The sequence below is a fragment of the Colletotrichum paranaense genome, assembly GCF_030867605.1.
Source record: "Colletotrichum paranaense strain IMI 384185 chromosome Unknown Scaffold_5.1, whole genome shotgun sequence".
Lineage (NCBI taxonomy): Eukaryota > Fungi > Ascomycota > Sordariomycetes > Glomerellales > Glomerellaceae > Colletotrichum > Colletotrichum paranaense.
The window spans coordinates 3,141,129-3,166,889 of record NW_026848963.1 but is presented as its reverse complement, the minus strand read 5'-3'; the positions used below and the strand labels follow the sequence as shown (position 1 = coordinate 3,166,889).

Sequence of the window (25,761 nt, the reverse complement as noted above, 5' to 3'; positions counted from 1 at the left end):
GTCCAGCTCATACCATCATCGTTGCTCTCGTTCGGCTTCAATCTATCGCTGCCGGTAATACATCCTCAAGAGTCACCAATATGGTCAAAGTCCTCATCATCATGGCCGACTACGGCCATGATCCCACAGGCAGGTGGTCTTCATCATCCTCAACGCCAAGTCCCCGACATCGTCCCGGTCCTTGTCAGACTCCATCTCCATCCCCCTAATCCTCTAGCCCTGCACCAGCTCCAATCGTCCAAACATGGCAAAACCCTTACGCAACGGGATCTGCGTTACGAACCGCAAGGCTAATCTCTCCCTTCTTGCTTCGCAGAGGTTGCTATCCCCTACCAGACCTTCAAAGATGCAGGATTCGACGTAAACTTTGCAACCGAAACGGGCTCAACGCCCCGCTGCGATGCCCGCATGCTCGAGGGTCTTTCCCAGAAGTTTCTTGTACGATGACTCTCTTTCTCAAGATGTTGCAAACGTCGCCATTGTTCGACGTCAACACAATTGCACCATGAGCGCTTGCCAATTCCTCTCCTAGCCAATATCCCGCATTTCCCCCATCCGCCAAGGCATGGCAATCTGGTGATGCAGTTAGAGTTGACCTGCTACCCGTCTAACAGGGCGCCGCGGCCTCCACAATAAAGCTCTATGATACGATGGTCAAATCTGCCGAAATTCAGAACCCCCTATCCTGGACTTCGCTGGGCTTTACGCTCGATGACTTCGACATTGTGCATATTCCCGGCGGTCACGACAAGGAAGTCAGGCAGCTCATGGACTCGACCACCGCGCAGAGGCTGCTGGCCGATTACTTCCCCCAGACCAAGAAGCCGGGCAAAAAGATTGTCACGGCTATCTGCCACGGTCCGCTGGTGCTCTGCAACACCAAGGGCCAGGACGGCAACAGTGTTCTGTATCACTGCACGACGACGGCACTCCCCGGATGCTTCGAGTCGCTGGCGTATCATGGAACCAGGCTATTTCTGGGCGACTACTATAAGACATACGGTGCGGGCACAGAGAATGTCGAGGATTCGGTAAGTATACAGCTCAAGTTATGGAGGACGACTTGTTCAAGTGCTTATGGTGTCAGATGCGCAAAGTGATGAAAGATCCCAGTCAGTTCAAGAGCAGCTGGATGCTTAACCGACCGTTCGTGTCTCCCCCCTCCGCGGATGCAACGACGAATGCTAAATATCCAGCACAGCTTCGTCGTGGAAGATACAGAGTACAACTACATCAGCGCGCGCTTCCCTCCCGATGCGGCAAAACTAGCCGAAATGACTGTCAACCTTGCCCATCTCGTACACGTTCAAGGCTTCAAGGGTCAAGACCCGACTACGGCATAACATGCCGAACATGCACTAAACTTTTAAGCTTGTCGTCTACGTGGCATCATTCTCGCATCCGTCGTCATCATCAACGCTAGAAATGCGCATGGTAGTTGCAGCCGGAGAGCGAAAGTTGAGACTTGTTCGACTGTTTCGCTTGTGAATCGGCTTGCGTACTGTAGGGGTCTTGATGCGACGGGCCCATTGTGTGCGGATTCCCAGTCTGAATGACATCAATGTCGTCATGGTGATCTATTCCAGTGTTTGAAAGTTTGGGGAATAGGACTAGCACTGTGCTCCGGCTTGAAATAAGCTCAGAAACCGTTGCCAACGTGATGTGGATACTTGGGGTCCAGCATGATGCTTGAAGTGAATCCTTTTCTCCGTCTTGCAAAGCGACACCGAGGCGGCAAGTAGAAACCTTGCCAGATCTACAATCTTGAGCGGCTGTTTTTCTCATGGCTAGTTTGCGAGCTCCGCAATTCTCTGTAGAACTTCATCGACCCCTTGAGCAACGATTGTCGGCTCAGTGCCAATGACGCTTCCCAGTGCATCAATCCATCCCGTCCCGGCCCTGTCGATCCACGCAGACTGCCACCCGGCCGCTCTCGCTCCAAGTGCATCAAACGGATTTGAACTCACCAGCCAAATGTCGCCTTCTCTGCCAGTCATACCCACCTTCTCCGCAAAGTGCCGGTACGTCGCAGGAGCGGGCTTGAAGCAGCGTGCCCCTTCCACCGTCACCAACTTCTCAGAGCCAAAGATACGGCTCTTGCGTTGATTGATCTCGGGGCAGGTTCTGATGGATGCGCTGACCATGTCATCCGTCCCGTTGGAAAACACGTACGCGTCGATGGAGCTGTTCCCTTCGACAATGCGCATCGCCGACTCAATGTCCGAGAAGGCTTGGAGACCGTTATAAGCTTCCATAAGACGGTCCTCGTCCTGCTTTGAGAGAGTTGGCTTCTTTCTCTCCGCGATGGCATGCTTCAGCGCTGCGCGCGTGATGTCGGAAAACGGACGGTATGTGCCTAGATGTGTCTCGTTGTCTCAGCCTACTATCACCTTTTTCATGCCGTACAAGATTCTGGATGCGGTACGAACCCATGCTGTTGATACGCCATGTGTACTCGAGCTGATACCGCCGCCACTGCGCCGCCAGGGTTTTGGCTTCATCTTCGTCGCCGTAGAGCTCTGCGAGTTGCTTTGCGATGGATTCGGTCGAGAGGAGAGTGCCGTATAGATCAAAAGCGATGATTGTCTTGCGCTTGTCTTGCACCATGTCGCTCAATGGCCCGGACTTGCCTGTGTCAAAGCCGGGATTTTAATGCCGATTACTACGAGATGGATATTAAAAGAAGACCTCGCAAAATGAAAGCCGCGATGGTCAGATGGAAGGAATGTCGTCCGAACGCCTCTCAGACGGCTTCCGTCACCCAAAACGTGGGGGAGGGGGATGCGCACTTATACCCGGGCGCCCCCGCTCCCCACAGACATAGCGCTAAAGTGCCCTAAAATCGCCCGCCCTCCGTCCGAACGGATCGTGAGGTGAGCTCCGAAAAGCAACGTCGACTCAACGTCATCGATTCATGTCTTCTACCTCATCTCACTCACACTTTTCATGAGAAGAATCTCACCTCACAAAATCAAAACTTGCCACCATAAATGAGACAATGAGAAGTTCTGATGAAGATTCACCCCAGTTTGAAACATTACGAGACTGCCTCTCCGCCGCCGTCGTAGAACGCGTGACCAAACCAGCACCGAAACCAAAACGCCGCTCCAAGAAGGCGAATCCTCGCCGGCCGCCCAAATCTCAAAATGACGATGGGCCCTCAGCCGTCACCAGCGGCGCCGGCACCGGCGACGACGATGATAACACTCAGGTGGACGCAGACGACATGATCGACTTCACATCCTACCTCGCCTCCGAAACCTTTGACTCGTTTCCCCCGGACCTCAAATCCTTATCCCACGCAACCCACACAGCCGACCCGTCCCTCCTACAATCCCGCTTCCCCCTTCCACTCACCGGCGCTGATGTAGCAGACCTCTTACCCACTCTATCCTCAGACGTTGCGGACTCACTGGCAGCCTACCACATCGTCGACCCAGCGAAACAAGGCGCCCACGAGTTCCTGGCCCCCGTGTTGACAGAGTACATCTCCGTCCTCGTCGCGCCGCCCCCTCCCCCGCGCTCGACGCGAGATTCCGTGGATGGGTGCGAGTTATGCGGGCGGGACTGGATCGGGTTGACGTATCATCACCTCATTCCGCGCATGGTGCACGACAAGGTCGTCAAGCGCGGGTGGCACCGCGAGGAGGAGCTGAATAACGTCGCGTGGCTGTGTCGGCTGTGTCACTCTTTTGTGCATCGGTTCGCGGGGCATGAGGAGCTTGCAAGGCAGTATTATACTGTTGAGTTGTTGCTTGAGCAGGAGGAGGTTGTGAGGTTTGCGCAGTATGCTAGTCGGGTGAGGTGGAAGGGGAAGTGAGGTCCATCATCAAAAGCTGCATTTGCCTTTGGAGTTTTGGGCTGGGAAGCCAGGGAGAGCTTGAGATTTTGCTATTATCCTGTTCCCTACGGCTATCCAGAAAACTTTTTGGGCATTCTCGTCCGTCCAATTATCACTCGCCGACACAGCGTCCCTCAATCGTCCCTCGAAGCACTGCCTAAGCATCATCAACCAAGCTCACACCATCCTGCTACCTCGGCTCTCAACCAACTCCCGCCGCTCTTCAAAGATGTTTCTAGGCAGAGTCGGGTTACCACACGCCAAAGGCGCATACTTTAGACAAATCCTTCTCCGCTGCCGTTCACAGCAGTAATTCCACACGCACGCCTCGCCCGCGCCGCAGCTGCTCGACGAAGTACACGTCCTGACCTCGTTACATCCCTTATTCTCCACGCAGACGTGCCTCCGACCCGGTTCGTCCAAGTTCCTATCGACCTCGCGAAGACAAGTGCAGAGCTTTCCACCGCCGCCGGGGCACTGGTAGAGGTTCACGCCGTCAAAGGGACAGTCGCGGGCGCCGCGGCAGCCTGGGTTGGCGTATTGGGTTGCCGTGACGGTGGCGACTGGCGCGGGAAGGGTTGTTATGGACGGGGTGTAGCCCCAGCAGCTGCAGGCTGAGGAGTAGGCGCTGGTGCTGGTGCAGGAGACCCCTGCGTAGGAGGGGACTGAGGTTGGAGATTGCGTGATGGGGGCACGGGTTGTAGACTGGGAGAAGGTAGTAGTTGGGGTAAGGGGTATATTGTCGGTGTAGATCGTGGTGGTGATGGTGGAAGTGCTAGTAGATCATGTTAGAGCTTGTGGCTGGAACTCGCGCTGCTTCTAGTTTCTGGGACTTACAACGTGTCCGGAATGACGGTGGTCTGCATGTAAGAGGAGCAGTCTAAGCCGCGGCTTGTGACGTCCGGGACGCCGGCGGCCCTGAAGGTGCCGGTCACTCTGCGGGCGCAGTTATCGGCGTTGCATCTCTGGGCAACGACAAAGGAGATGAGGCCTACGAAGGCGACTATGATAGACTTCATATTGACAACTTGATCGTATCTCTTGAGTATTTGATGGCTGACTGGTGATTGAGCGCGACATGGAAACGAGTTGAAGCAGCCGGACAGCCGCTTTTTGTCTATCGTCGAAACCTAAATGCAGGACACGTCTAACGGTCTCACTGGCCCCAATATGAGCTAGCTGAGCCAGTTTGAGCAATCTTGAGTGAATGTGGCACGATCAGCATGAGCGGATGCCAACGAATGAAACCCGTCAACACCAGCTGAACATGAAGCTATCGTGGAATCATGGCTCAGTAACACAGTTCGCACCCGCGAAGGCAAAGTGGATTGCCCCGAGGGATGTCTTACAAGATTGAGTCAATTACAAAGGTAACCCTGTCAAGTCTCGTATCGAGGTGTGGTCTCAGTTCTCTGATACCCCAGAAAATGGGCTGCTGCGCAACATACTGTATCCGATACGTGATTTGCTTACCATTGAACTTTGACAGAGCCAGACACACTGTGAGCAAGAGACAGCAGGGTCTATTGAGACTTTTTCGGAGCGGTAGTACCTTAGCAGACGCAGGACAAGCAGATCAGCTGAGCTCTCTAATACGAGCTTCAGTCTCAGTCTGAGTCGAGAGCAACTTCAGCCGCGACTCGATTCAACGATCATTTTCAAACAATCGTCGTATCCCACACTCAAGATGCTGTCTCGAAGAAATACCAAAGATGGTGGTGCCATGAGACTAATCGCAAATGGTTTCAAGTCGATGCCGCCGTCGGTCCAACATCACTCCCATCACCCCCCAATAACCCGAGACTTCTCAACAGCGCATCCGGCCCGGGCTCCCTACCTAGAAACTCTTTCATCATCTCCATTTCGTCTCTGCTGCCGCCGTACTCGAGGATTCCTCTTCGGTACCGGTCCCAGGCTTCAGGACTGCGGGGGTCCTTGGCGAAGCACGACTCGAAAAAGGAGGCCGCGAATGCTTGGGCGCTTTGTGGTGGTAAGTCAGCACTGCACTTGGAAGCTGTAGTGACGGGGATTGATCCATTGATAAAGGATCTCAGCTCCCGCCAAACTCTGAATGAGATTGTAAAATTGATTCTATGCAGCAAACATACCTCATGTAGGCGTAGTAGCCCGCATCGTAGAGCTCGATGAGATGTGTGGAGTGAACCAATCCGTACCCTCTCTTATCAGGATTCGGCCTGAGTGTCATGGAATCCTGAAGGTCGTTGTAGAGCTTCACTTCATCCAGCTCTCTCAGAGCCTCGGTTGACTCTTGATTGTTCACCATCATATCAAACGTGGCAAATACTCTGTTCCGTGTCAGTAATCCATCAAATCACCAAAACAATCACACGAGGTAACAAAAGAAAGGTAGAAAAAGACAGAAAACTTACAGCTGCCTTAGGAACCATAGACCCCGGTTCAGCTCTCGACTCTGTACCAAGTTTTCGGCCAACTCCTTTGGCATCTTTTCCTGCGGGGGCTCTTCACCATCCCCATGGTCTTCCTTCCACTTCGCCATGTACGCCGGATCGACGCGCGTGTAGTGCCGGCCCATCTTGACGAGCTCTTCCGGCATCCAGCACCACTTTTCCAACATCGTGCTCGGCGCCTCGCCAAAGTCGGGCGCCACACGCGTTCCGTGGAAGCGGGTATGCTTTGTGCGGGATACAAGATCGTGAAGCCCGTGGCCCAGCTCTGTGTGGGCGGTGTGAGCGAAAACCATTCCCATCGGACGGGTGCAGAAAAGTAGTGTATCACGAATCATATTTGAGGTTGACAATGTGAGATAAAAGGGACGAAGAAGGGAATTGGACTGGTTTAGGCGTACCGTGGAACAATGTCACGACCTCGCGATGCTTTAACAGCGCACAAGACGCGGCTGTGGGGGGCTGAAAGGCACACATGAGCACCGTGGCAGGGTAGACTCTGGTGCCATCCTCCTTCAAGTAACCCTGTTGACCAGTCAGTGATTCTTTCTGATGGAACGAACCCAAAGGAGAACAGGTCTCGGCAACGTACGCATTGCAGGTTGACATTGCACGCCGTCCGGTATTTCCCTTCTCTCCACAGAACGTCGGCGTACAGGTATCCCACAAACTCTCCCTTTCTCTCCCCTCTTCCCTCCCAGACTGCCCAAACCTGTACCCCCTTGTCCCAGATCTTTCCAACTAAATCGCTCTTCGGTACGGGTTCGAACTCAAAACCCAGAAACTCGGAGAACAAACTCAGCATGGCCAATAACGTATGATTCAGGGGGAAATACTCGGACATCTTCTCCTGGTCAACGTCCGCCTCTTCCTCAAGAAGTCTCGTATAGTACTCAAAATCCCATGGCAGAATCCCCCCCTCCTCTTTATCCTTCTCTTCACGAACAATCCCCAACTCATTCCTCTTCCTGTCCACAATTCTCGCCATCTCTTTCCTTCCCCGAGGCTCCAATCCCTTTCTCAACCGTCCCAAGAACTCCTCAACCCACCCAGTCGACGGCGCAACCCTCCTCTCGATCCGGAACTCCGCGTGGTTCCCATACCCCAACATCCTCGCATTCTCGTCTCGTAGGACAAGCATCTCCTTGTACAGCGGCACGTTCCCAGCGAACCGATTGTCAAACGCAACATACAACCGCCTCCTCGTCTCCGAATCACGCGCATACCGCAGCACGGCATCGTAATCCGCCCTCTCCAGCGTGACAAACCTCTTGCCCCTTTCCTCCGGCACGTCTTCCCGCCCAAACTTCCATTTCTCCATCTCTTCTCTGGGTATACCCTCCAGCTCCACCTCCGTGAACCAGAGGCCTCCGCCCCCCTTGTACAGATTCTTCCTAAACGCCCTCTTCAACTCCTCAATCCTCTCCCTCCGCTCCAAATACACCCGAATTCCCTCCTCATCCAAAACTCCATGCCCAGCCCCGCGATAATCCAACCATAAGTCCCTCACGATCCTCTCCTCCTCATCCCCAAGCCCTTCCTCGTCCCTCTCCTTAACGGCATTGACAAGCTCATAGACTCCCTTCATCCGCAACCTCTCCGCCGTAGACGCAGACCAGAGCCTCATACCTTCCTCTATGGTCTCGGCGGTAGCCTTGTCCGGGCCAGAGAAGCGGAGCACGCTGAAGGAGCCCGTCTCGCCCTGCGTCTCGTCGTCGGCACGCAGGAAGGGACCGATGGTGTTAGCGAAGGTTGCCTCGGACGGCGTGATGGACGCGACTGCGTTTTCGCGGGCGGTGCGTAGGATTGCGAGGACGCGCTGGACCGTGGGAACGACTTCATCTGCGGCGAGGACGCGGGCGAGGGGTTGTGGTGGTTGGCGAGGCATTGGCGCGGGTGGTTCTGGGGTCAAGTTCTGCATGTTGAACAGATGAATGCTTTGTTCCTGACGGATTCAAATGGCTTTAGGTTTTGGTTCAGCTATGTAGGCAACATATTGTATACAAGTCTGTTATGTACAACCTCGAGTTGATTATCGACATCACCCAACACCACAATGGTTTACCGAATTCCCCTTGGAACAGGAAAACCAATCCATCACAAACGACGCAGCCTCTCACCACGTGCCCCTGCAACCTCATTCTTTTACCCCTGAACGACAAACCTCGTAATACCGGATCCGTCAAAAAAGCCTCATCACAAGACACACTTTGCCAAGGTCCACCTCGTCAACTTCACATCGAACGCCAGTGATAGGTCGAACAGGCCCTCGTCTTCTTCCCGCGCCGCACTCCCGCATCTCACCGGTCATTTTGCACTAGCGCCGGACCCCTCGCCCGCCGAGACGGACCCGCATCTTGGCCTTCCCCCCGGTGACTCGGCACCGGGGGGCATCCCTCCAGGCGCCGATGATTGGACCGCCGAACTCAGCACGATCGGCCACGCGGACGCCACCCCGTTCGCGCCTGCTAGTCTGCAGGAGACAAGGGTAGCCTAGTACCGACAAGATCCTGTCTTCGGTTCCCCCTACTCTCTCTCTCTCTCTCTCTCTCTCTCTCTCTCTCTCTCTCTCTCTGCGTCTGCCTGATACCTACAAAATCTCCGTCAAAGAAGCATCAAACTCGCCATAAACACCACTCCCGCCCCGAAACCTAGAAACAAACGATCCGCTTGCTGCAACTTGTCTAGTCTCACAAAAGCGAACAAAAGAGACTTTCCCGCTCTCTGACCCAACCAGCACGCCTTCTCCATATCTGAAGCACCATCGTCGGCAAGCAGTTCATGCACGTCAAAAAGTCTCAGCCTTCCCGCCGACTCTATTCTCAGCAACGGGAAAGGTGGGTGGGGTGAGTTGAGCTTGAACCGTTCCGCTATCCTTGACCCCAAGTGGGTTCGACTTCTCGGCAGTACCACCGAAGAAGCCCGTCTGCGAGCTGTGTGCTCTGAGGGAAAGATGGAGGCAAAAAACGATCATGAGATGGGGTTTTCTAACGCTAACGGCACCCGGCATGAATTTGTTCATCTTAGCTGGGAACGGCTTTCCTGTCAGAGATAAAGGCTGGTGGTCACTGCTCTAGTAGGTGTGTTGTCTCGCACACCCCTTTCGGCTTCGTTCTTCGAGATAGGTGAAAAGCTGCTTCTTTGGCTTGTATCAGGAGTCATCACTAGTGAACGTAAAAGTGTGGCGCAAACTGCCTGATTGTGAACAGTTGAGAGTAGGTAAGTGACCAAGAACACATTCATTAGCTTTCGTGTTGTCTCTTCCCTATAATCAAGGGTCATAGGAAGCAGTTGGTCAAGTGTCTAGACCTGATGTCACTCCTCTCGACAGCCTACCCTCTCCTGTGAGATGGAGTTTCGTACCGGGAGTAGCTCCCTACGGGAAACCTCATCACCGCCTTACGCATCTCCGGCAACTGAAGTAATCATCCAAAATCTTCACGAACCCAATTCAAACCTCCAACTTGGTATCCGTGTCCAGCATCGTCCGCGGGAGCGAGAGAAACCAATCTAGACTCAGCCCGCCCTATCTCTCTATTCCCAATATGAACAACCTCGGAAACCGTCCCCGAGGCAAACCAAAAAGAAGGCCATAGCAGAATTCCAGCCTCACAAGCATCGACAAAAATCTCTGTGCGAAAATGTAGGAGCTTTCTCACCTTTCCCATCTCCGGCAAGAAACCCAAAAACAGCAAATAGCATAAACAAGCCCATGCTTCTCATGCTTTTCTCGCCTCCCCCACACTACCCAAGGTACCTCACCTTACCTCACCTTACCTGAGCTAGACAGCTATGTGACCGCAACGACCAGAGCTTCGGCGCCTCGTCCGCTCGACCTTTCAGTTCCTGGCCCAGCTGAACCGTCCCGTCCGCCAGATCGCCCCCCCGGATCTTCCCCAAGATCCCCAAAAGCGGTAAAACAAAACGGTTTGCCCCTCCCTCGCCGGCCAGTCATGCAAAACACAGTCCTCATGTCAGCAGACGCTGTAGTATAAATCATCTCAACTCTTCCAGCATTGGCGCCAAGAGTGAGCCAAGACAAGTGAAGACTGCCTTAGGCTTTGGTCTGTGTTCTGAATGCGCCTTGGATATGCTGCGCATGGGTAAGAACGTGATTGGTAAAACCTGCTGGCTGGCGTGACATGATATTGGGTGGCTGCTTGGTGATGCCCGTGTGTCTCAGCCTCGCCTCCTCACATTGGAGTTTGACAGAATCGCAGTATGAGGAGAGACACATGGCTCCCCTCAATTCGCTAATCTTAGTCCAGTTCATATAAACCCTCTTCCCCTCCCTCGCCTCCATCTTTGGACCCCCAAAGGCCAATTTTCAGACTTCTGAAGTGGAAGAAAGGCAAGTTTAAAAAAAGAAGAAAGACAAAACTGCGGTCTGAACTCCAGACACAATGCCCAAAGCCTATTCTCCAAACCGTGAAAGCAGGTAGAGAAACTCCAGAGAGAAACCTTCCGCCGCTACCATGACGAGAAAGTACGGCCTGACTTTGACGGCACAGACGACACCAATGAGAGTAATCATGCATTTCGTCCACTTCTCGGCACGACTCCCTAATGGTGTTCTTCATGGGCGATTTGCCTTTCACTGCTCCGGTCAGTGACCGGCAGAGGTTCAGCCAACGTCGAGCACCATTCTGAAGCCAGGTCATGTTGCCGACTCGGTTGCTCCCGTTCGGGGAGTAGACACTCGAAACACTCTTATCCCATGTGCAGCGACTGCCGCTGGTCGTCAACATGGCAGTTCCATGTTGGCCCCTTGGTGCCAAGACCCATGAGACTCCCGTTCTCTGCCATCTGTAAAGTTTGTTTCGACTCAAGAGAGAGCCTCAATCACAGCAAGTGTTTGTCCAGTAAACGCAGAAGAACATAGCCATAATTGATAGACCAAATGGCTGGTGAACGTGCAAGAGAATGAGAACCAGGTAGGGAATCGACTGGCGAATCCGGCTTGGCTTCCGCCCGGCGCGGCCGTTCTCAGGGGAATCCCGCCCTCCGATTAACGCCGAACGCCGGGGCGGCTCAAGGAGAATCCCCCAGAGCCCCATAAACGGGTTGATCGGAAATAAGGTGTCCGCAGAACTTCGGACGAATACCAATTGCCCGTGTTTGAGCGGTCGAACCACCTCCGACAACCAGGGCGATCCCACTCCAGAGGGAACCACCGTTCTCTGCCTTGCAGACGGGGGCTCCTCATGAAGCAGGCTCATGCCAGTCTGACCATCCACACCACTAAACCCAATAGTTGGGAGGGTTGTCACAGTCTCATGCACATAGAAACCAATCAGACTCGCCTGGGAGACCAACTCCCGTCTGTGTCCCGGCCACAAGGGCCACGTCGCGGTTCTGGCATTCGTGCTATCTTCGACATAGCGGAATGTTGGGTGCCAGTGAACTCTGAGCAGGTCAGAATTCAATATCACAAACTTATGTGGTTGGCTCCTCGAGCACCCGTGAAGGGCACGTGCGAGACGCATGGATGATGTGAGACAACAGCAGACAACTGCTAAAGCGAATACAGGCTGCAGCACGTGTGTGATACAAGCAAGCAAGGGAGGCGGGGATTCGCTGCTAGACCGATATGGTGACTCGTGAAGCTGTAAGCTTGTTTTCGAATCTCACCGACTCCTCCAGGTCATGAGCGACTTCATGAATCTCTATAATCAACAGAGCCAATCAGTGCAGTCATAACGGCTGCGGTATCACGGAGTGCTGGCGGGTCTTGGCACCCGGATCGCTCGGAGGTTGTGCGCACCGGCGGTTGCGCCTGTCTCTCTCTCTCAGTTTGTCAACTCACACTCCCACTTTTGTTGACCTAAGAGTGAGACAGGGCTTGCCCAGACGCCGGAGTTGGATTAAGCTCCATTATTCTGTTTGGCGGGTCCGATTAACCCCATTGGAAAATACGGAAGAATCCCTTGGGAGCTCATTTCGGGGAGCGTCGTCAACGAGGCCCGCTCAAAGATTCCGAGGTGGAAATGGGGCGGGAGGAGTGGGAAAAGTCCGCCGATGGCCGGGCCACCGTCGTTCCATCGAATTTCGATTTTGCAGGCTCACAATCTCGATTATTGCCAGGGCCCCAAAAATCCAGGTGAATTCTCTTGCTCGCCGATTGTCTTTTCTTGGGCTCGTTGAAGGAGTGGACGTTGGTACCTTGGCTCACATCAGCGGGGCCTAACGTAACGCTCGCGCACGCGACGCACGACACTGGAGTGGTCGAGAGAGGCAGAAGCTGCTGCAAACACTTCCGCCGAGCTCGCCCCCTTGTCGGTACTGTCAGCCTGTGGTTTGTGGGTTACGCGAGTACGCGGGAACGTGACTGGCTGCCGTGTTCGGCATTGTACGGAGGAGGTAGCACAGACAGTATCAAACTGCCAAGACCGCCAAGTGCGCTGGAGCCTCTTAATGACGATGAATGCTGCCGGTGGTGCCCTACACTTCAGTGCTTCCCCTCCTCAGCTGGACTGACACAGACAATACGCTATAGCGCTTCAGCGGTGAGACAAGGTGATACGGTGACGGGTAGGACCTGCAGGCCACGGGACTTCAACACGCAGCGGAAGTATAAACCTGCCCTGGTTTATCAGCAGGTGCTACAAAATGCTATGAAGGGATTGATGTTAAATCAAACACACTGACGACGTTGAGTCTCGAGAAGCCGTCTGCAGACGTTGAAGCGGCTACAGAACCCAAAGCACCTAGCCACTAGTCGCCGGTCTGGCGCAAGAGCTTGCAGTCATTGACTTCATTCGTGGTCGGCGAACACGGACATCGCAGTGGTTTCAAGTACAGGCACTTGTACTGAACGCCGGTGCAAAGACAGGCTTCTGATTAGTGTAGTGCCCGATGGATATGTGATGGTCGTCACAAGTTTTCTGAGTTAGTCGCCGTTTAGAGGTATGGGTGATCCATGATGCCAAACTTGGTCAGGTCTCAGTGCTGGCGCTATGTGAATGGCTACTAAGAGTACTAAGAGTCGACTATGGCGCACGCGGCGAAAGTGTCAAAAGACGATCCCTGACTTTTGTAGCTTGCAATACACAATCACCAGTGAGCCGTCACCTATGCCAAGAAAGGGCGCCTAGTCTGGTGGGTTTTGATGGATGACATCCATGTGGCGGACAGACAGACGTCGGGCTCGGGATCATCCAAGTCCGCGAAGTTCGCGGTCTGGCCTCTGCTGCTCGCAGATCAATCATCAACGACCGCGCGATAGCAGCAGCCGCCGCCAGCGTATGCACTCGTCCGTCGGTCGTCTGACTTGCTGTGTAAGCAAGCCTGTTAGCTTGAGCAAAGTCGGATGAATTGCACGTTGCACGCACCACCGAGATTGTCACCATCACAACCATATCCCACATGCTTATCTTGCATCCTCCGCAATAAGTCGAGGCTAGCCACCACCCAAGTTTTGCATCTTGCAGCATAGAACGGGTAGCGACTGGTGGCATCGCTCTTTCGGCGTCTCCCGCGTATGGGCGGGGAATCGCATCGATTGGCAAAGCGCAAAGTGGTCGGCATGCACAGCTGCCTGCACACAGGTAGGAAGGGGGAGACCACCCCGGAGGCCCAGTCACAGCCAAGAGATGATATTTTGGGGGCGGGTTTGCGGCTTGCGAGGAGTGATGCGAGAAGGATGCGAGATCACGAGATGTCGGTTTTGGGCTTCGCGTGTGTTGCAATCTGATTCTAACGAGGTATGAAGGGGTTACCACCGGGAGGTTTCGGTATGCCTGTGCTGCATGGTGTGGCCTAGAATTGCAGACGTGCCTGTCATGGCCGCAGAACCTCGAGCGTGAAGCGTTTCGCTGTAGGCAAAGGTGAGAAAACCCTCTTGGTTGCATTGTGCAATGCGTCTGCCCCCTTCGAGTCCCGATCGAGCCATGTGTAGAGCATCGTCCCATCGCAGTGACGGCCGTGACTGTCCGTGTGCGGAGCACGTCGGCCGGAACATACTGTAATGGACTGTACACTACTCCGTACTCTACTCTATGGCAGAGACAGGAGTCTGAGTGTCACAGACCGTTAGAGGTCTTCCATATGTCTCAACTCTCAAGCTGGATTGGTGGACGTGGTAGTGTTGCCGCTGTATTACCCGCGTACTGCGTATCTGCACCTCGCGTAAATGACATCCGTACAGAAATTATCGCCAGGTCTGGGTCTCTACGGTAGAGAGAGATCAGCAAGCGGGAAACGGAAGAGTGAACTTGACCGACCCCGACCTCCTGAGGCTACTGAGGCTCCTGAGGCGTCGGGCAGCGGCGTCCTTGTCGGTGGGCGGACAGCGGTCGCGCGGGAAACAAGTGGAATCCGGGATTAAGCGATGTGGGAAATTTGAGATTTCTTCCGTAAGCAATTTACCAGAGGGAGGGAAAAGCAAAGGAGAAATTCATGACGACAGTGGGGTTGAGCATCCAGGAACGTCGTTCGCCAAGTGGGGGGCATAGGAAGGAAGACTCAGAAAATTGGAAGGAAAAAACTGAAGTCAACAGCTCAAAGAAGAAATGGGTACCAAGGTAAGGTACCTTCCCAAGGCTCGCCCGAGGCAGGACGGAGGTACCGATACTTTCAAGAGGTACTTTGTCTCTTCGACACCGAGCGATCCGAGTACTCCTGCCCCAGTGGTCAGTGCTCGGGAAAGCCATGGCTGCCATGCTCACCCAACCACACATTGCAGTCTTTCATTTCCAGCTTCCTTTCACTCGGCCGACTTTTTCAGAGGCTGGAAATTCTCGAGCTTGCCCAGATTTGCTCCATTCGCTTTCCGCTCGGTTTCGCTGGTTCCTTTTCCTCCCCTGGTCATTCAACCTCGCGGCGGACGAGGCTACGCCGGCATCGTTTGGCTACGCTTGCTTGAGCCTGGAGTCCCGGGGCGCGCTAAGAATAAGAGAGAACGAGTCGTCGTCACCTCGACCCCCAATCATTTCGCATTTGGCCTGGTCGGCTCCCTCTGAGCTCTGGTTCAGTGGCTCTGCGTGACTGCATCGCTACCATCCCTGCCTGCGCGTGCGATTGCGTATGTGCTACGCAGTAGTGCCAGACGATACCGGCGGTAAGGAGAGGCGAAGGTAAGGCCGCTTGTTTGATGCGGCGCCTCGCGTGGGTGTTCCATTGACATCTTGCATCATCATGATCTGGCCTGTTCTCTGTTTGTCCTACAACCCCCGTCTCCCGACTTGCAAAACTTGAGATGACATTCATTTGGCGCTTATATGAGGCACATCAAGGGTGATGCCATTATCATGAAGCCTCGATGATGCTGGCATCCTAGCGTCTAAGGGGTCGAGGTCCCTTTTTTCGTTTCCCCTCCCCCTCCCCTTTCGCGGCGGTGGACTTTGGGCGGAAGTTGGAACCACAGAGCTAAGGAATGCAGAATACCCTTCGTTCGCGTTCCGTCTTTGAGCCTCGGTGCCGGCGACGGCGGCCGATGGATTAGATAAGCGCGTCCGGCAATGGGATTTTGAAAAAAAGGGACCTTCAGGGAAGGGGTCGAATAGTGGTGTTGGTTAAGTTCGAAGCCAATTCAAGCCACCAACTGCAAGCCCCATTTTGACAGTGACGCTCTCTAACGCCGTTCGTCAGGCCACCCAATCTGATTCACATCGACGCCGGCATCGACGGGCCAGCGGCCAGCCCGATTGTACCGTCCGTTGCTTTCACCCAGAGTCGCAAGCCCCCCTCCCCATGACTCCTCGATGGCGCCGTCGTCTCGGCCCAATGACCCGCGCGGGCCAGAGAAGTCTGAATTTCACGAGTGCGGCCGCGCGATTATTCCTTGATGGTGCGCCGATTCGAGAACGGCCCTGAATGTCGGCGGTTGCAGCTACCGCACGCCGATGGGCCTCCGAAACCGAGATTTACGTCGTCGACATGCAATTCCCGAACTGTGATGTACCGGCGTCGGCTCCGTACTTCGTATGTGGGAATTCCCAGCCTCGCTGTTTCTTGGTTGGCCTACATAGTACGGATAATCTGCATGGCAAACCTCGCTGCGAGCCTGCGACGAATGGGGCCTCGGCTCGGTACTTGAAGACGATGCAATGATGACGATAATCTCAAAATCGGGTGAGTAGCATTTGTTTGTTTCACCGAGATGATTTTATTTTCAGGGTTGGACAGCGGCCAGACCAAGGAAGACCGTTGACGTAAATGTCAAAGTGCCATTCCGTTGCTTCTTCCTGCTGGATGTGTGACACGTTTTGCTGGGCTGATGGTAAAAGCCCCGGTCCCCCGGGGTGAGCGGTGGGAAGGACGGGTCAAACCGTCAAACAAGATTGTTGGGACGGGTTAATTCGTACATAGTGACAAGTGTGCTCTGTACCGGGAATCATCAGCCCTGTCGACCGGGTCATCATCAGCACGCGACACGTCTTGTCTTTCTGCGACTTTTGCTCGGGTGCAGGTAACGCCGCCAAGTGGGAGAGAGTAATTTAGGTACCGCACAGTCTATCGCGCGCCGACCTTGACGGGGGCCGGGGGTGGACTTTGCGGGCCTCAGGATGGACTCGAGATGAAGCCGTCCGCGATTGAATAGACGAACCCATTTCCTTGTCGTTGTCCTATTGAGATAGTCAGCAATAAGGTCTTCGCGAACAATGGGAATATTTTATCAGCACAGCAGAGCCTTCGTGAATAAGATTGCCGCTAGGCAAATAGAAGAAAACATGAACAGACCACAGCTTCTAGATCAGCTCACTAATTCCCGATCCACCACGGAGATGTTCCGTAGATGGATGCGTGGGAACGACCTTTGCTGTGTTTCTGACCTCGGAGTTTTGATCTGTAATCCACAAGAGAATGCGAAGACGAGGGCGGAGAGAAAAAAAAAAAAAACAGGCAGACTAACGAAAAAATCGAAGCAAAAAAATTGGATCATCCCGGTGTCACCCAGAATTCTTCTCCTTACCGGCTGGTAATAGCGCATCATCACGTAAGGCAAGCCCGCCCGCCCACAAAGCCAGAGATGCTCCTTCCCGCCCGCGTCACAAGCAGCGCCAGCGGACTTGGGAAGGAACGGGGCACGACGGGAGTAAGGTAGGAGTACTTGAAGATACGTACCGTTCAGAGCAGCCTCCTGCCCGATCAACTGCAGGGAGGTGAGGTGCGCATCGCCCAATCCCTGCACTCGTTTCTTGCAAGATAAGCCCGTGCGCCTATTCGCTCCATATTTTCCAGTGTTTTCACCAAAGAAAAGGGCAGAACTTAGAAGCCATTGGTGACTTCCTCTCAATGTACCGCAGATGCCCCGCCACATCGGTACGAGTACCTATACCCGAGCCGTAGCATCCGAGCTTCCTCTCTCATTTTCTCTCTCTGATTCTGTGTCTTGTGCGCTCACTGCGCTGCGTGTGATTCTATTTTCCCACTCTACCGCCCAGGTTGGCGATGGCCCCCAATGGGCAACCAACAATGGAATCCACTACTCCGTACCGGCATGGGTGAATACGCAAAATACGCAAGTACGTGTACTTCCATTGCTACGGCACCTGCCCAGCGTGTGTCAGTCATCGAGCAGTCAGTCGGTCAGTCATCACAGATGCAGACAGAGACAGCAAAGCACAAGCACCGTCTTTTCATCCACCCCGGAAAGATCGACATGAGACCTCGCAGAGACGGCGCCGAAGCTTACCAGCTTTTCGATAGCAAATCATGACAGCAACACTTGTGACCAACCAGACCATGGTTATCATTTCTGAGGGAAGGATGATGGAAAGACAGCGGAGAATCGTCCACTTGGCATCTGCCTTGCCATGCCGCGCCCATTCTTTGAATCCCGCGTATGGAGTATTCATATGGCAAAGCGAAAGGAGGAAGCAAAACCTGGGCGGTATTCTGCAAATTTAGACGCAGTCGGGCTGGTACCACGGTACGGAGAACAATACAAGCACGAATATACCTGCAGTAAGAGACGCAGTGGAAGACGCAGTCGGCGGTGGCCGAAGGACAGACGGAGAGAGGGCGGGCGGGATGACGGGAGTACTCGGTACTCAGACTGGTGTTTGCCAAGAAAGGCATGCTAAGGGACTCCAGGGTTGACCTGGATGAAGCAATAGGTACTGCAGCAGAGCATCATAGCTCCATTTTCTTTCGATTCGGACTTTTCACTTTGCCCAGTCCCAGCGTCCCACGCACCAAAACGGACCACATACGGATACCGCCCGACAGTTCCCCCCTCCCCTGGTCTCGGTCAGCTGTGTAGGGACGGGAGACTCGCGCCCACAAGGAAGGAAAGGTGGTCAAAGGTCCTCCGTACTCCGTAGCCACGATCAGGTACCTTACAAACCCGTCGGCCAGCCCACCCAAGAGACAAAGTCCGCGTACCGTATACCTTGTCGCGAGGCAGTCTGGGTACCTATGGTACTCGTACGTTCCCTCCCCTTCCTCCCCCTGGTACCTCGCTCCGGTCCTCATTGTCCTATGCGAGAAGAGACGGAGAGCAAACTAAGGTCGCCCACACTCCACACACCACAGAACGACGACCACCCACACCCACCAGGTTCTGCTTGCCCAAGCCCCAAGGCTCACCTTCCTCGCAGTCGCTGCACCCAAAAATCTCTCGGCTTCTGACAAGCACCCCGGTCCCCGCCGCTTCCGTAGGCCGGCTTGGGCGGTCTTGGTACCTTTCCGCTGTGTCTTGGGTGTCCTTGGTACTTGTCAGTCCACACACTTTTCGTTCAAAGATGGATTTCCAAGAGTCCAAAGGTCCAGAGCGACTTTGTCCCAAAGCTCGGCCTCCATCTGCAAAACTCTTGGAACCGTGGACCTTGTCTCTTGTCTTGTCTCCGTTCTCACTCTATTCCGTCTCTGCCTTACCTTAACCTACTTTGCCTTACCCTGCCGCTTTGCCCGCCTGTTCCGCTGCCTCATCATACATATCAATCTAGTCATCCACACTTTCTGTAACTTTGTCGCTTGTCCCATTCCTTCTTGACCTCCTTCCCTCCCTCTCCAAATACCTGCTCCCTCCAACGTCCTTTGGTTGCTCGTTGATTATTCACCTATTTCCTCCCTCTCCTCCGGTGAATACCAACCAACTCGCCGATACTCGAAGCATCAGTGGGATTAGGAATTTTAGGGATTCCAACAGGACGGTTCACTGCGACGTGACGTAGCTGGGTCAGCGAGCAAGACAGATTCCAAGACACCACACACAACGCCTGCTGGATGGTTCGGTTTTAGTCAGAAACGGAAAGTCGACGCACCCCCGGTAGAAGACCAACCCGCCCTTTGGTCCTCTTTACCGTCACCTATTACACCTTCCAACTTCGCCCCTCGCCTTGCGTCGCGATTCTCGACTTCCTTCCCCTCCGAGGGCATCAGTAGCCATGCAGGACTTCAGCACTTTCCTGAAAGGAAAGCCCACGCTGCCATCTCTATGGACCGGTAATCTCAACTTCGCCAAGCTCAACCCCATCCCCCACCGATACCGACCCAGTCGAGCAAAGAGAAATCAGAAGAAGCGCGCATCCGGAAACTACACTGGTGCCGAAGATGTCACTTCACTGCAAAAGTCTCTCAACCCCCTCAACACATTACGGAAACTGCAAAATCACAAGTGGCGCCTCCTCGACCTGCAGTACACGATCCTCGTCGCCCTCATCATCTTCTCGCTCTGCATTACGCCCTCAGCGCCACTAATCAAGACCCTCGCCGTCACTGGGGGCCTCCTGCTTTTGACGATACCCGTCACCAGCCAGTTCTTCTTCCCAGGATTGAGTATATGGGCATACCTCATCTATTTCTTTTGTAGCCGGTAAGTCGACTTGCTTGTGGTGTTAGTCTGCCTGGCTCGAATGCTAATTCAAGATCAGCTTCATCGATGCGAAATACCGCCCCCACATCTGGGTTCGCGTCCTCCCCGCCCTCGAGAACGTCCTCTACGGTGCCAACCTCTCCAACATTCTGTCCGCTCACACCCATCCGGTTCTCGACATTCTCGCCTGGATCCCGTACGGACTTGGCCACTTTGGCGCTCCCTTTATCTGCGCTGGCTTCCTCTTCCTCTTTGCCGCTCCCAAGACGCTTCCGATCTTCGCCAAGTGCTTCGGATGGCTGAACGTGCTCGGCGTCACTATCCAGCTCGTCTTCCCCTGCACTCCTCCGTGGTACGAGAACGAGCATGGCCTCGCCCCAGCTGCCTACGGCATGTCAGGATCCCCCGCTGGCCTGGCCCGCATTGACGCTATCCTCGGCATCGATATGTACACCACCAGCTTCTCGACCGCTCCGGTTCCTTTCGGCGCTTTCCCGTCGCTGCACGCTGCGGACGCCGTCATGGAGGCTCTCATCCTGAGCTACTGCTTCCCCCGCTTCCGCCCTCTGTTCGTCATTTACGTTGGATGGATCTGGTGGGCAACCATGTACCTCAACCACCACTACGCAGTCGATCTGGTTGGCGGCTCTCTGCTCTCGGCTGGAATTTTCTACTTCGCCAAAGCTCGATACTTGCCTCAGCAGCAGGCTGACAAGAAGACTCGCTGGGAGTACGACTACGTTGAGATTGGCGAGCAGACCAAGGTTTTCGACGAGGAGTACGGACGGATGTACAACATGGGATACCTTCAGCGCCGCGGCAGCTCCGACAGCGATGAGTGGACAGTTGGCAGCAGCTCTAGCTATAGCACATCTAGCCGCGGTAGCGGAAGTTTGAGCCCCGCCCTTTCCGAAGAATCCGGTCGCAGCATTTTCAGTATCGAGATCAGACCCGACAACGACAGATACGAAATCCCCCAGCTCACAGAGGTGGCTGTGCAGTAAACACCTCTCGTCACACGCGCAGACCTATCTAGAAACACGATGAACAAAGTACGCAGTGCCGCGAACCCGAAAGGCGGCGGCGCCGGATCAACCCTGCAGCGTGCACTGAGAACCCTCGGACGATTATTCGAAACCATGAGCCCAAACACCCCCCTTAACCAACACCTCCTTATTCAATTCTCATCATCAGCACTTTTTTTTCATTCAAAACGGATACCACTTTGGATTACCTGTACCATTTGCATCAGAAGCACAGCAACGGCGCAATAGTGGTTTATTTTACAAACGACAGAAACAGCCGGAGACGCAACGATCTCGACAGGCTTAGGAGTAACGGCCTCATGGATGACCACAACAGCAGAAGAAGGACCCACGGAGTCGGGGAAGGGGCAGCAACGGAAGAGATGGGGGACATGGGATGATATAGAGTCCCCCCGTACATATTAATGTGTTCAATGTCGAGATCAATCTCGACATCGTCTGGCATCTAGCCAGGATGGGATGGAGGTTGATCTCTGGCGCCCGACCAGCAGGAAGGTGGGCCCTATGTAATGTGGAGGCGCGAAGGGGAAGAGTATACCACGAGTAGAGGTAGAGCAGTCGCTACTGAAGTAGTTGATGAGGTGAAGAAAGAATAACGAGATTACCTATTCTCTCGATACACATGTGCACTTTTGTCCGTGAGATTTCGCCTTTTGCAGTCTGCTGCAGTTCAGTTCGGACTGAGTCCACGTCAAAGGATGGCAAGGTGAGGGTAACCCACCCGCATTCCGACATGGAGTGGTTGCAGATCATCTTTTCCCCTTCCATGGACTCTCATGCTCGACCCTCGCCTGCCCAGCTGACCCGACCCCGGCTCGGCCGGCCAAGTAGGTTGCGCGGCCCACGGCCGGGCTTGGGAGCTACGGCACAACCACGGCACACACGGCAAGGATTTATGGTGCTTTGTAGAGTTCTGTGGCGTTGCGATGGCGCAGACGGCCGCAGACGGCGGGCTTAGATGCGCGAGCTTGACAAAGGTGGGGGATGAGGGGAAAGAAGCAGGAAGGAAGGGTACGGAGGCACGGAGGCTTGGAGGCTTGAGGGGAGCGCTGGGAGGCAACGGCGAAGCGGGAATGGAGCAAGTGACGCTAGAGCCAAGACCCGAGCGATCGGGTCCGGCAAAATCCAGCCTGCGAACTTATCCCCGCTCTCAATTGTGGGCTTGGCTTGGTTTGCTTGGTTGGCTTTTCCCTGGTTCTGGTTGTGAAAGTTCCCTGGTTGGATTTGTGCTGCGCCGATTTCCAGGTTCCGAGGGGCCGGGGTTGGCGGACCGGGGGATCCACTTCGCCGCGCAAGGGTTCTTGGGATGGGGTTTTTGGGTTTCTTCGTTTTCTCTTCGTGAAGTTTCCCCCGTAATCTCTTTAGCGGGGTCGTTCGAAGGCCAGGCGACAAGTGGTTTGCGACATTTCGGGAATTTCCCCAATGAGTGCCTTGGGGTAGGAGAGAGTCACAGGTGGTAATGATGGTCATGCTCTGTCAAGCATTGTGCACAGCAATTGATCAAGTATCGTACGGGCGACGTGGGTATAGTGTGTACCCTTAAGATAGCTTCGTTACCGGGTATGAGACCACAACCTCATGGCCAGACAAATACCATCTCTAGAGTATTCAGCTGCATGTTTACTCAGTGGGCCTCTACGAATATATCTTCTAGACCTCATTTCTACTTCGACGGCGGAACCATCTACAGTTGCCTCAACCACTTGTGCTTCGAAAGCTTTCTCAACACCATGTCTTTAAGTTTGTAGTATACGGCCCAGAAATCCAAACGTCTCAAAGCGAGGTTCAATTCCCTCAAGTCGTCTTCGAAAGCATTGTACCGAGCCTGAGGGTCCGACCTCCTCAGACGTTCCATCGCGTCACTGAAATCCCTTATAGATTGATCGCTAACTCGCTGCCCGTTCGAACGTAGAGTAAAAGGGTTCGAGGCCGGGCCTCGCACAATGTAGATCCCTAAGCCAGCCAAAAGACCAGCCGCGAGAGCGATCCAGAGCCACGTGCAGAGACTTCTTCGAATGGCTAGTCTATCATGTGGGCTGTACGTCGTGGGTCTGCGTCGCATCTCGAGCTCGGTAAGGGCCCAGAAGAGCAGGGCGCACGCTGGTGGTACTAGAGCATTCTGCAAGGTAGTCACCGAGCGCCACGCGGACGGAATCTCCCATAAGAGAGACATGTACACCGTGGCAACGAACAAAACGAGTACTGATGGGTTGTGACCAAGATCGACTGGGTGCCTCACAACATCGAGAGTTGCTGCCGCGGCGCCTGAGAGCATCTGGCTCCAGGATTGTGCGGCTGGCGCCCGCCTCGTGTACCTGACTGGGGAGAAGGATCGGATGACCCTGCCGGTGCTGCTGCCGCGGCCGCGGAGCAAGGGGTCCATTCTAGAGGCCAACTGTACCGACGTCTGTCTGATTCGCAACGTGGTAGCGATGTCCTGTCGAATACTAGCAAAGGAGACCATATATCCGACACCGCTGGAACGAGCGATCAAGACGCCAAGAACGCGTCTCGATTTATCGTCGACGATCCAGGAGCCCGAGTCTCCTGATTGAAAACCTGCCAGATCGAGATTAGCAAAGTGGCCATTGCTGCAATGCTTGGGGAAAGGTTGAGTCTCGGGACGCCATACCTCGACTGGAGGCCTCTACCTCGACCGTCCAAATTTCTTGCACTCTTTCACCACCGCCCGAGACCATGAACGAAGAGTTTGGGCAAAGATGGCTACGCACCAACCCTTTCATTCCGGAAACTGCCCACACCGTTTTCTGGGACGGCGGCGTGTCTGGATGATCGTGGTCCACGAATACCTGATTTAGATCAGGGCAGTAGCTTTCGATGAAAGGATTCTGCCACATTGGTGGTTTCCCTGCGCCATCTGGGATTCTATTCAGAAGCAATAGGTTGGCTTCCACCGGTACAAGTAGCCAGTCGTCCCCGCTCCGTAGTCTGTCTTCATCGATTCGGCACGTGATGTATCCCTCCTTGGTCGTCAAGTCTTCAGGTGTGATGTGACTTGCGTTTGTTGCTTGTATCATGTCTGCGAATGAACGCTCTGCGGTAGATTCTTCCTTCTCTGTCGAGGCCTTACTCCTCATTTCCCTCGTGGATCCTGCCCCATCGTTGAGGGTATCCTCTTCCATTGACGCAGTCTCGTGAATCAGTCCCGCGGTTTCGCCCCTCGCGCTCTCACCATCGTCCGAAGCAAAAGAAGTAACCGAATCCGAATCGCCACTATCAATGTCACCATCAAAGATAAAGAGCGAGCCCATATCAGAATCGCTCTCATCGTCAACCGAATTGTCTGGAGGCTCATCCTCGTCATTGGGGGCGTGGCTCGTTGTAAGAGCGTGGTATTTGCCCCTGATCGAAAGAAGGCCGCCGATCGTTGACGTCTGCTGGCCTAGGTTGGAGGATTGGACAACGATCAGACAGCCGCAGAGAGTGCGGGCTTGTGCCGGATCGCGAATCGCACACGCAGCTTCGAGAGCTGTGCGACGGACTCGCTCCTTGTGGTAGCATAGATCGAGTGGGGAGAAAACATGTCGATTCTCGGGCCTTGACATGATCTTGTGAAAGAAGCGGATCTCATCCCACCTGTTCAGACCGACGATACGGATGAGGGTTATGGTGTCTCTCCTCGCGTCCGCCGTGCCTATCGCTGCTATTGTTTGATTGGACCCATACGCAGACGATATGGAGACGAGGCTGGGCACAATTGTTGGCAGAATGAACTCGGATTTAGCGAAGAGTTGATGTCTTTGAGCACTCAAGGTAGTGACGAAACGCTTCAAGACATCCTTTTCTTCCGATGTGAATGCGGTGTTTGGGTCAACTTCTGCTTCAGGGCTAAGTCTCTTCAATCTTGCCGGTCGCAGAATCACTCTTCGAGGCTTTTGTGGTAGATTTGGTGTTGCGGTTGGTTCCGTCAACGGCTTTGTCTTCGCCGGTGGAGCGATTTCTGCAGGATGGCTTGCTTCAAGAGGAGTTTTTGTTGGGCTGGGTTCCACTGGGAGAGACTCTACTGGAAGACAATCAATCGGATGAGAGTCTCCAGGTGGAAGCTTCATGAAGGAAGGTTCCAATGTTGGAGTTTGCACACTTTGAGGCTCCAGTAGTTCCGCTGGGAGAGGTGTAATCGGAGGTGTCTCTTCATCCGCCGAACCAAGATCGACCACGTTCTCTGAAACCGAGTCGTCGTCTGCGTTGCTGTTACCACTAGAGTTGTCGCAAATCAATATCTTCCTCACAGGTTCAGGCTGGTGAATAGGTGCTTTCGCAACCATTCGGACCAAACCTATCTGGACGACCCAGAGAGTGATCCCATAAAGAATGAAACCGGGGCCCTCCTCCAGGGGTTCTGAATCTGTACAGCTCTTTTCCATGACTGCTTCGGTTATGGATCTAGAGCTGAGACCTGTTGGAGAAGGGTGTCGATATCGCCGTGTTGAGCGGAATAGGTCAACGATCGCATTGGTCTAGACAAGTGATGCTACCTGGCAGCTGATCTCTGGTAATAAATGATAACCATCAGAGATGGAGTCGCGAGAAATGGGGGTTGGGGATCTAATGAGGCTGTGAGACACCAAGACTTCACAGGGCGACGTATTTCATGCACTACGGCCGGTATCACACCGAATGGATTAATTGGTCTGTGTCACTAGTAATGCAGTCATGTGGCACCGAGAG

The 25,761-nt window shown here is 54.1% G+C and overlaps 11 protein-coding genes across 11 annotated transcripts; 5 read left to right on the top strand and 6 right to left on the bottom strand.

The window, feature by feature from the left end:
• Nucleotides 1-650: 650 nt before the first annotated feature.
• CPAR01_07464 (ThiJ/PfpI family protein) lies at nt 651-1,343 on the top strand (the record flags this gene model as incomplete). Its single annotated transcript, XM_060491733.1, has 3 exons — nt 651-1,031; nt 1,088-1,146; nt 1,202-1,343. 3 exons carry the CDS (start codon nt 651-653, stop codon nt 1,341-1,343), a joined length of 582 nt encoding a protein of 193 aa, XP_060350607.1.
• Nucleotides 1,344-1,787: 444 nt separating this feature from the next.
• On the bottom strand, nt 1,788-2,607 carry CPAR01_07463 (haloacid dehalogenase; the record flags this gene model as incomplete). The annotated part of the gene is made up of 2 exons (XM_060491732.1): nt 1,788-2,356; nt 2,430-2,607. The coding sequence occupies 2 exons, from the start codon at nt 2,605-2,607 to the stop codon at nt 1,788-1,790; spliced, it is 747 nt and encodes a 248-aa protein (XP_060350606.1).
• A 391-nt stretch (nt 2,608-2,998) lies between these two features.
• CPAR01_07462 (YisB protein) lies at nt 2,999-3,820 on the top strand (the record flags this gene model as incomplete). Its single annotated transcript, XM_060491731.1, has 1 exon — nt 2,999-3,820. The coding sequence occupies one exon, from the start codon at nt 2,999-3,001 to the stop codon at nt 3,818-3,820; it is 822 nt and encodes a 273-aa protein (XP_060350605.1).
• A 198-nt stretch (nt 3,821-4,018) lies between these two features.
• CPAR01_07461 (uncharacterized protein) lies at nt 4,019-4,860 on the bottom strand (the record flags this gene model as incomplete). Its single annotated transcript, XM_060491730.1, has 2 exons — nt 4,019-4,616; nt 4,679-4,860. The coding sequence occupies 2 exons, from the start codon at nt 4,858-4,860 to the stop codon at nt 4,019-4,021; spliced, it is 780 nt and encodes a 259-aa protein (XP_060350604.1).
• Nucleotides 4,861-5,586: 726 nt separating this feature from the next.
• Nucleotides 5,587-8,188, bottom strand: CPAR01_07460 (peptidase family M3; the record flags this gene model as incomplete). The annotated part of the gene is made up of 5 exons (XM_060491729.1): nt 5,587-5,908; nt 5,950-6,147; nt 6,232-6,535; nt 6,669-6,792; nt 6,860-8,188. 5 exons carry the CDS (start codon nt 8,186-8,188, stop codon nt 5,587-5,589), a joined length of 2,277 nt encoding a protein of 758 aa, XP_060350603.1.
• A 2,917-nt stretch (nt 8,189-11,105) lies between these two features.
• CPAR01_07459 (uncharacterized protein) lies at nt 11,106-11,753 on the bottom strand (the record flags this gene model as incomplete). Its single annotated transcript, XM_060491728.1, has 1 exon — nt 11,106-11,753. The coding sequence occupies one exon, from the start codon at nt 11,751-11,753 to the stop codon at nt 11,106-11,108; it is 648 nt and encodes a 215-aa protein (XP_060350602.1).
• A 1,581-nt stretch (nt 11,754-13,334) lies between these two features.
• CPAR01_07458 (uncharacterized protein) lies at nt 13,335-14,177 on the bottom strand (the record flags this gene model as incomplete). The annotated part of the gene is made up of 1 exon (XM_060491727.1): nt 13,335-14,177. The coding sequence occupies one exon, from the start codon at nt 14,175-14,177 to the stop codon at nt 13,335-13,337; it is 843 nt and encodes a 280-aa protein (XP_060350601.1).
• A 136-nt stretch (nt 14,178-14,313) lies between these two features.
• CPAR01_07457 (uncharacterized protein) lies at nt 14,314-14,593 on the top strand (the record flags this gene model as incomplete). Its single annotated transcript, XM_060491726.1, has 2 exons — nt 14,314-14,361; nt 14,414-14,593. The coding sequence occupies 2 exons, from the start codon at nt 14,314-14,316 to the stop codon at nt 14,591-14,593; spliced, it is 228 nt and encodes a 75-aa protein (XP_060350600.1).
• Nucleotides 14,594-17,668: 3,075 nt separating this feature from the next.
• On the top strand, nt 17,669-17,926 carry CPAR01_07456 (uncharacterized protein; the record flags this gene model as incomplete). The annotated part of the gene is made up of 1 exon (XM_060491725.1): nt 17,669-17,926. One exon carries the CDS (start codon nt 17,669-17,671, stop codon nt 17,924-17,926), a length of 258 nt encoding a protein of 85 aa, XP_060350599.1.
• A 1,672-nt stretch (nt 17,927-19,598) lies between these two features.
• CPAR01_07455 (PAP2 superfamily protein) lies at nt 19,599-21,030 on the top strand (the record flags this gene model as incomplete). Its single annotated transcript, XM_060491724.1, has 2 exons — nt 19,599-20,026; nt 20,085-21,030. 2 exons carry the CDS (start codon nt 19,599-19,601, stop codon nt 21,028-21,030), a joined length of 1,374 nt encoding a protein of 457 aa, XP_060350598.1.
• A 1,726-nt stretch (nt 21,031-22,756) lies between these two features.
• On the bottom strand, nt 22,757-25,457 carry CPAR01_07454 (uncharacterized protein; the record flags this gene model as incomplete). Its single annotated transcript, XM_060491723.1, has 2 exons — nt 22,757-23,631; nt 23,705-25,457. 2 exons carry the CDS (start codon nt 25,455-25,457, stop codon nt 22,757-22,759), a joined length of 2,628 nt encoding a protein of 875 aa, XP_060350597.1.
• Between the last annotated feature and the right edge of the window lie 304 nt (nt 25,458-25,761).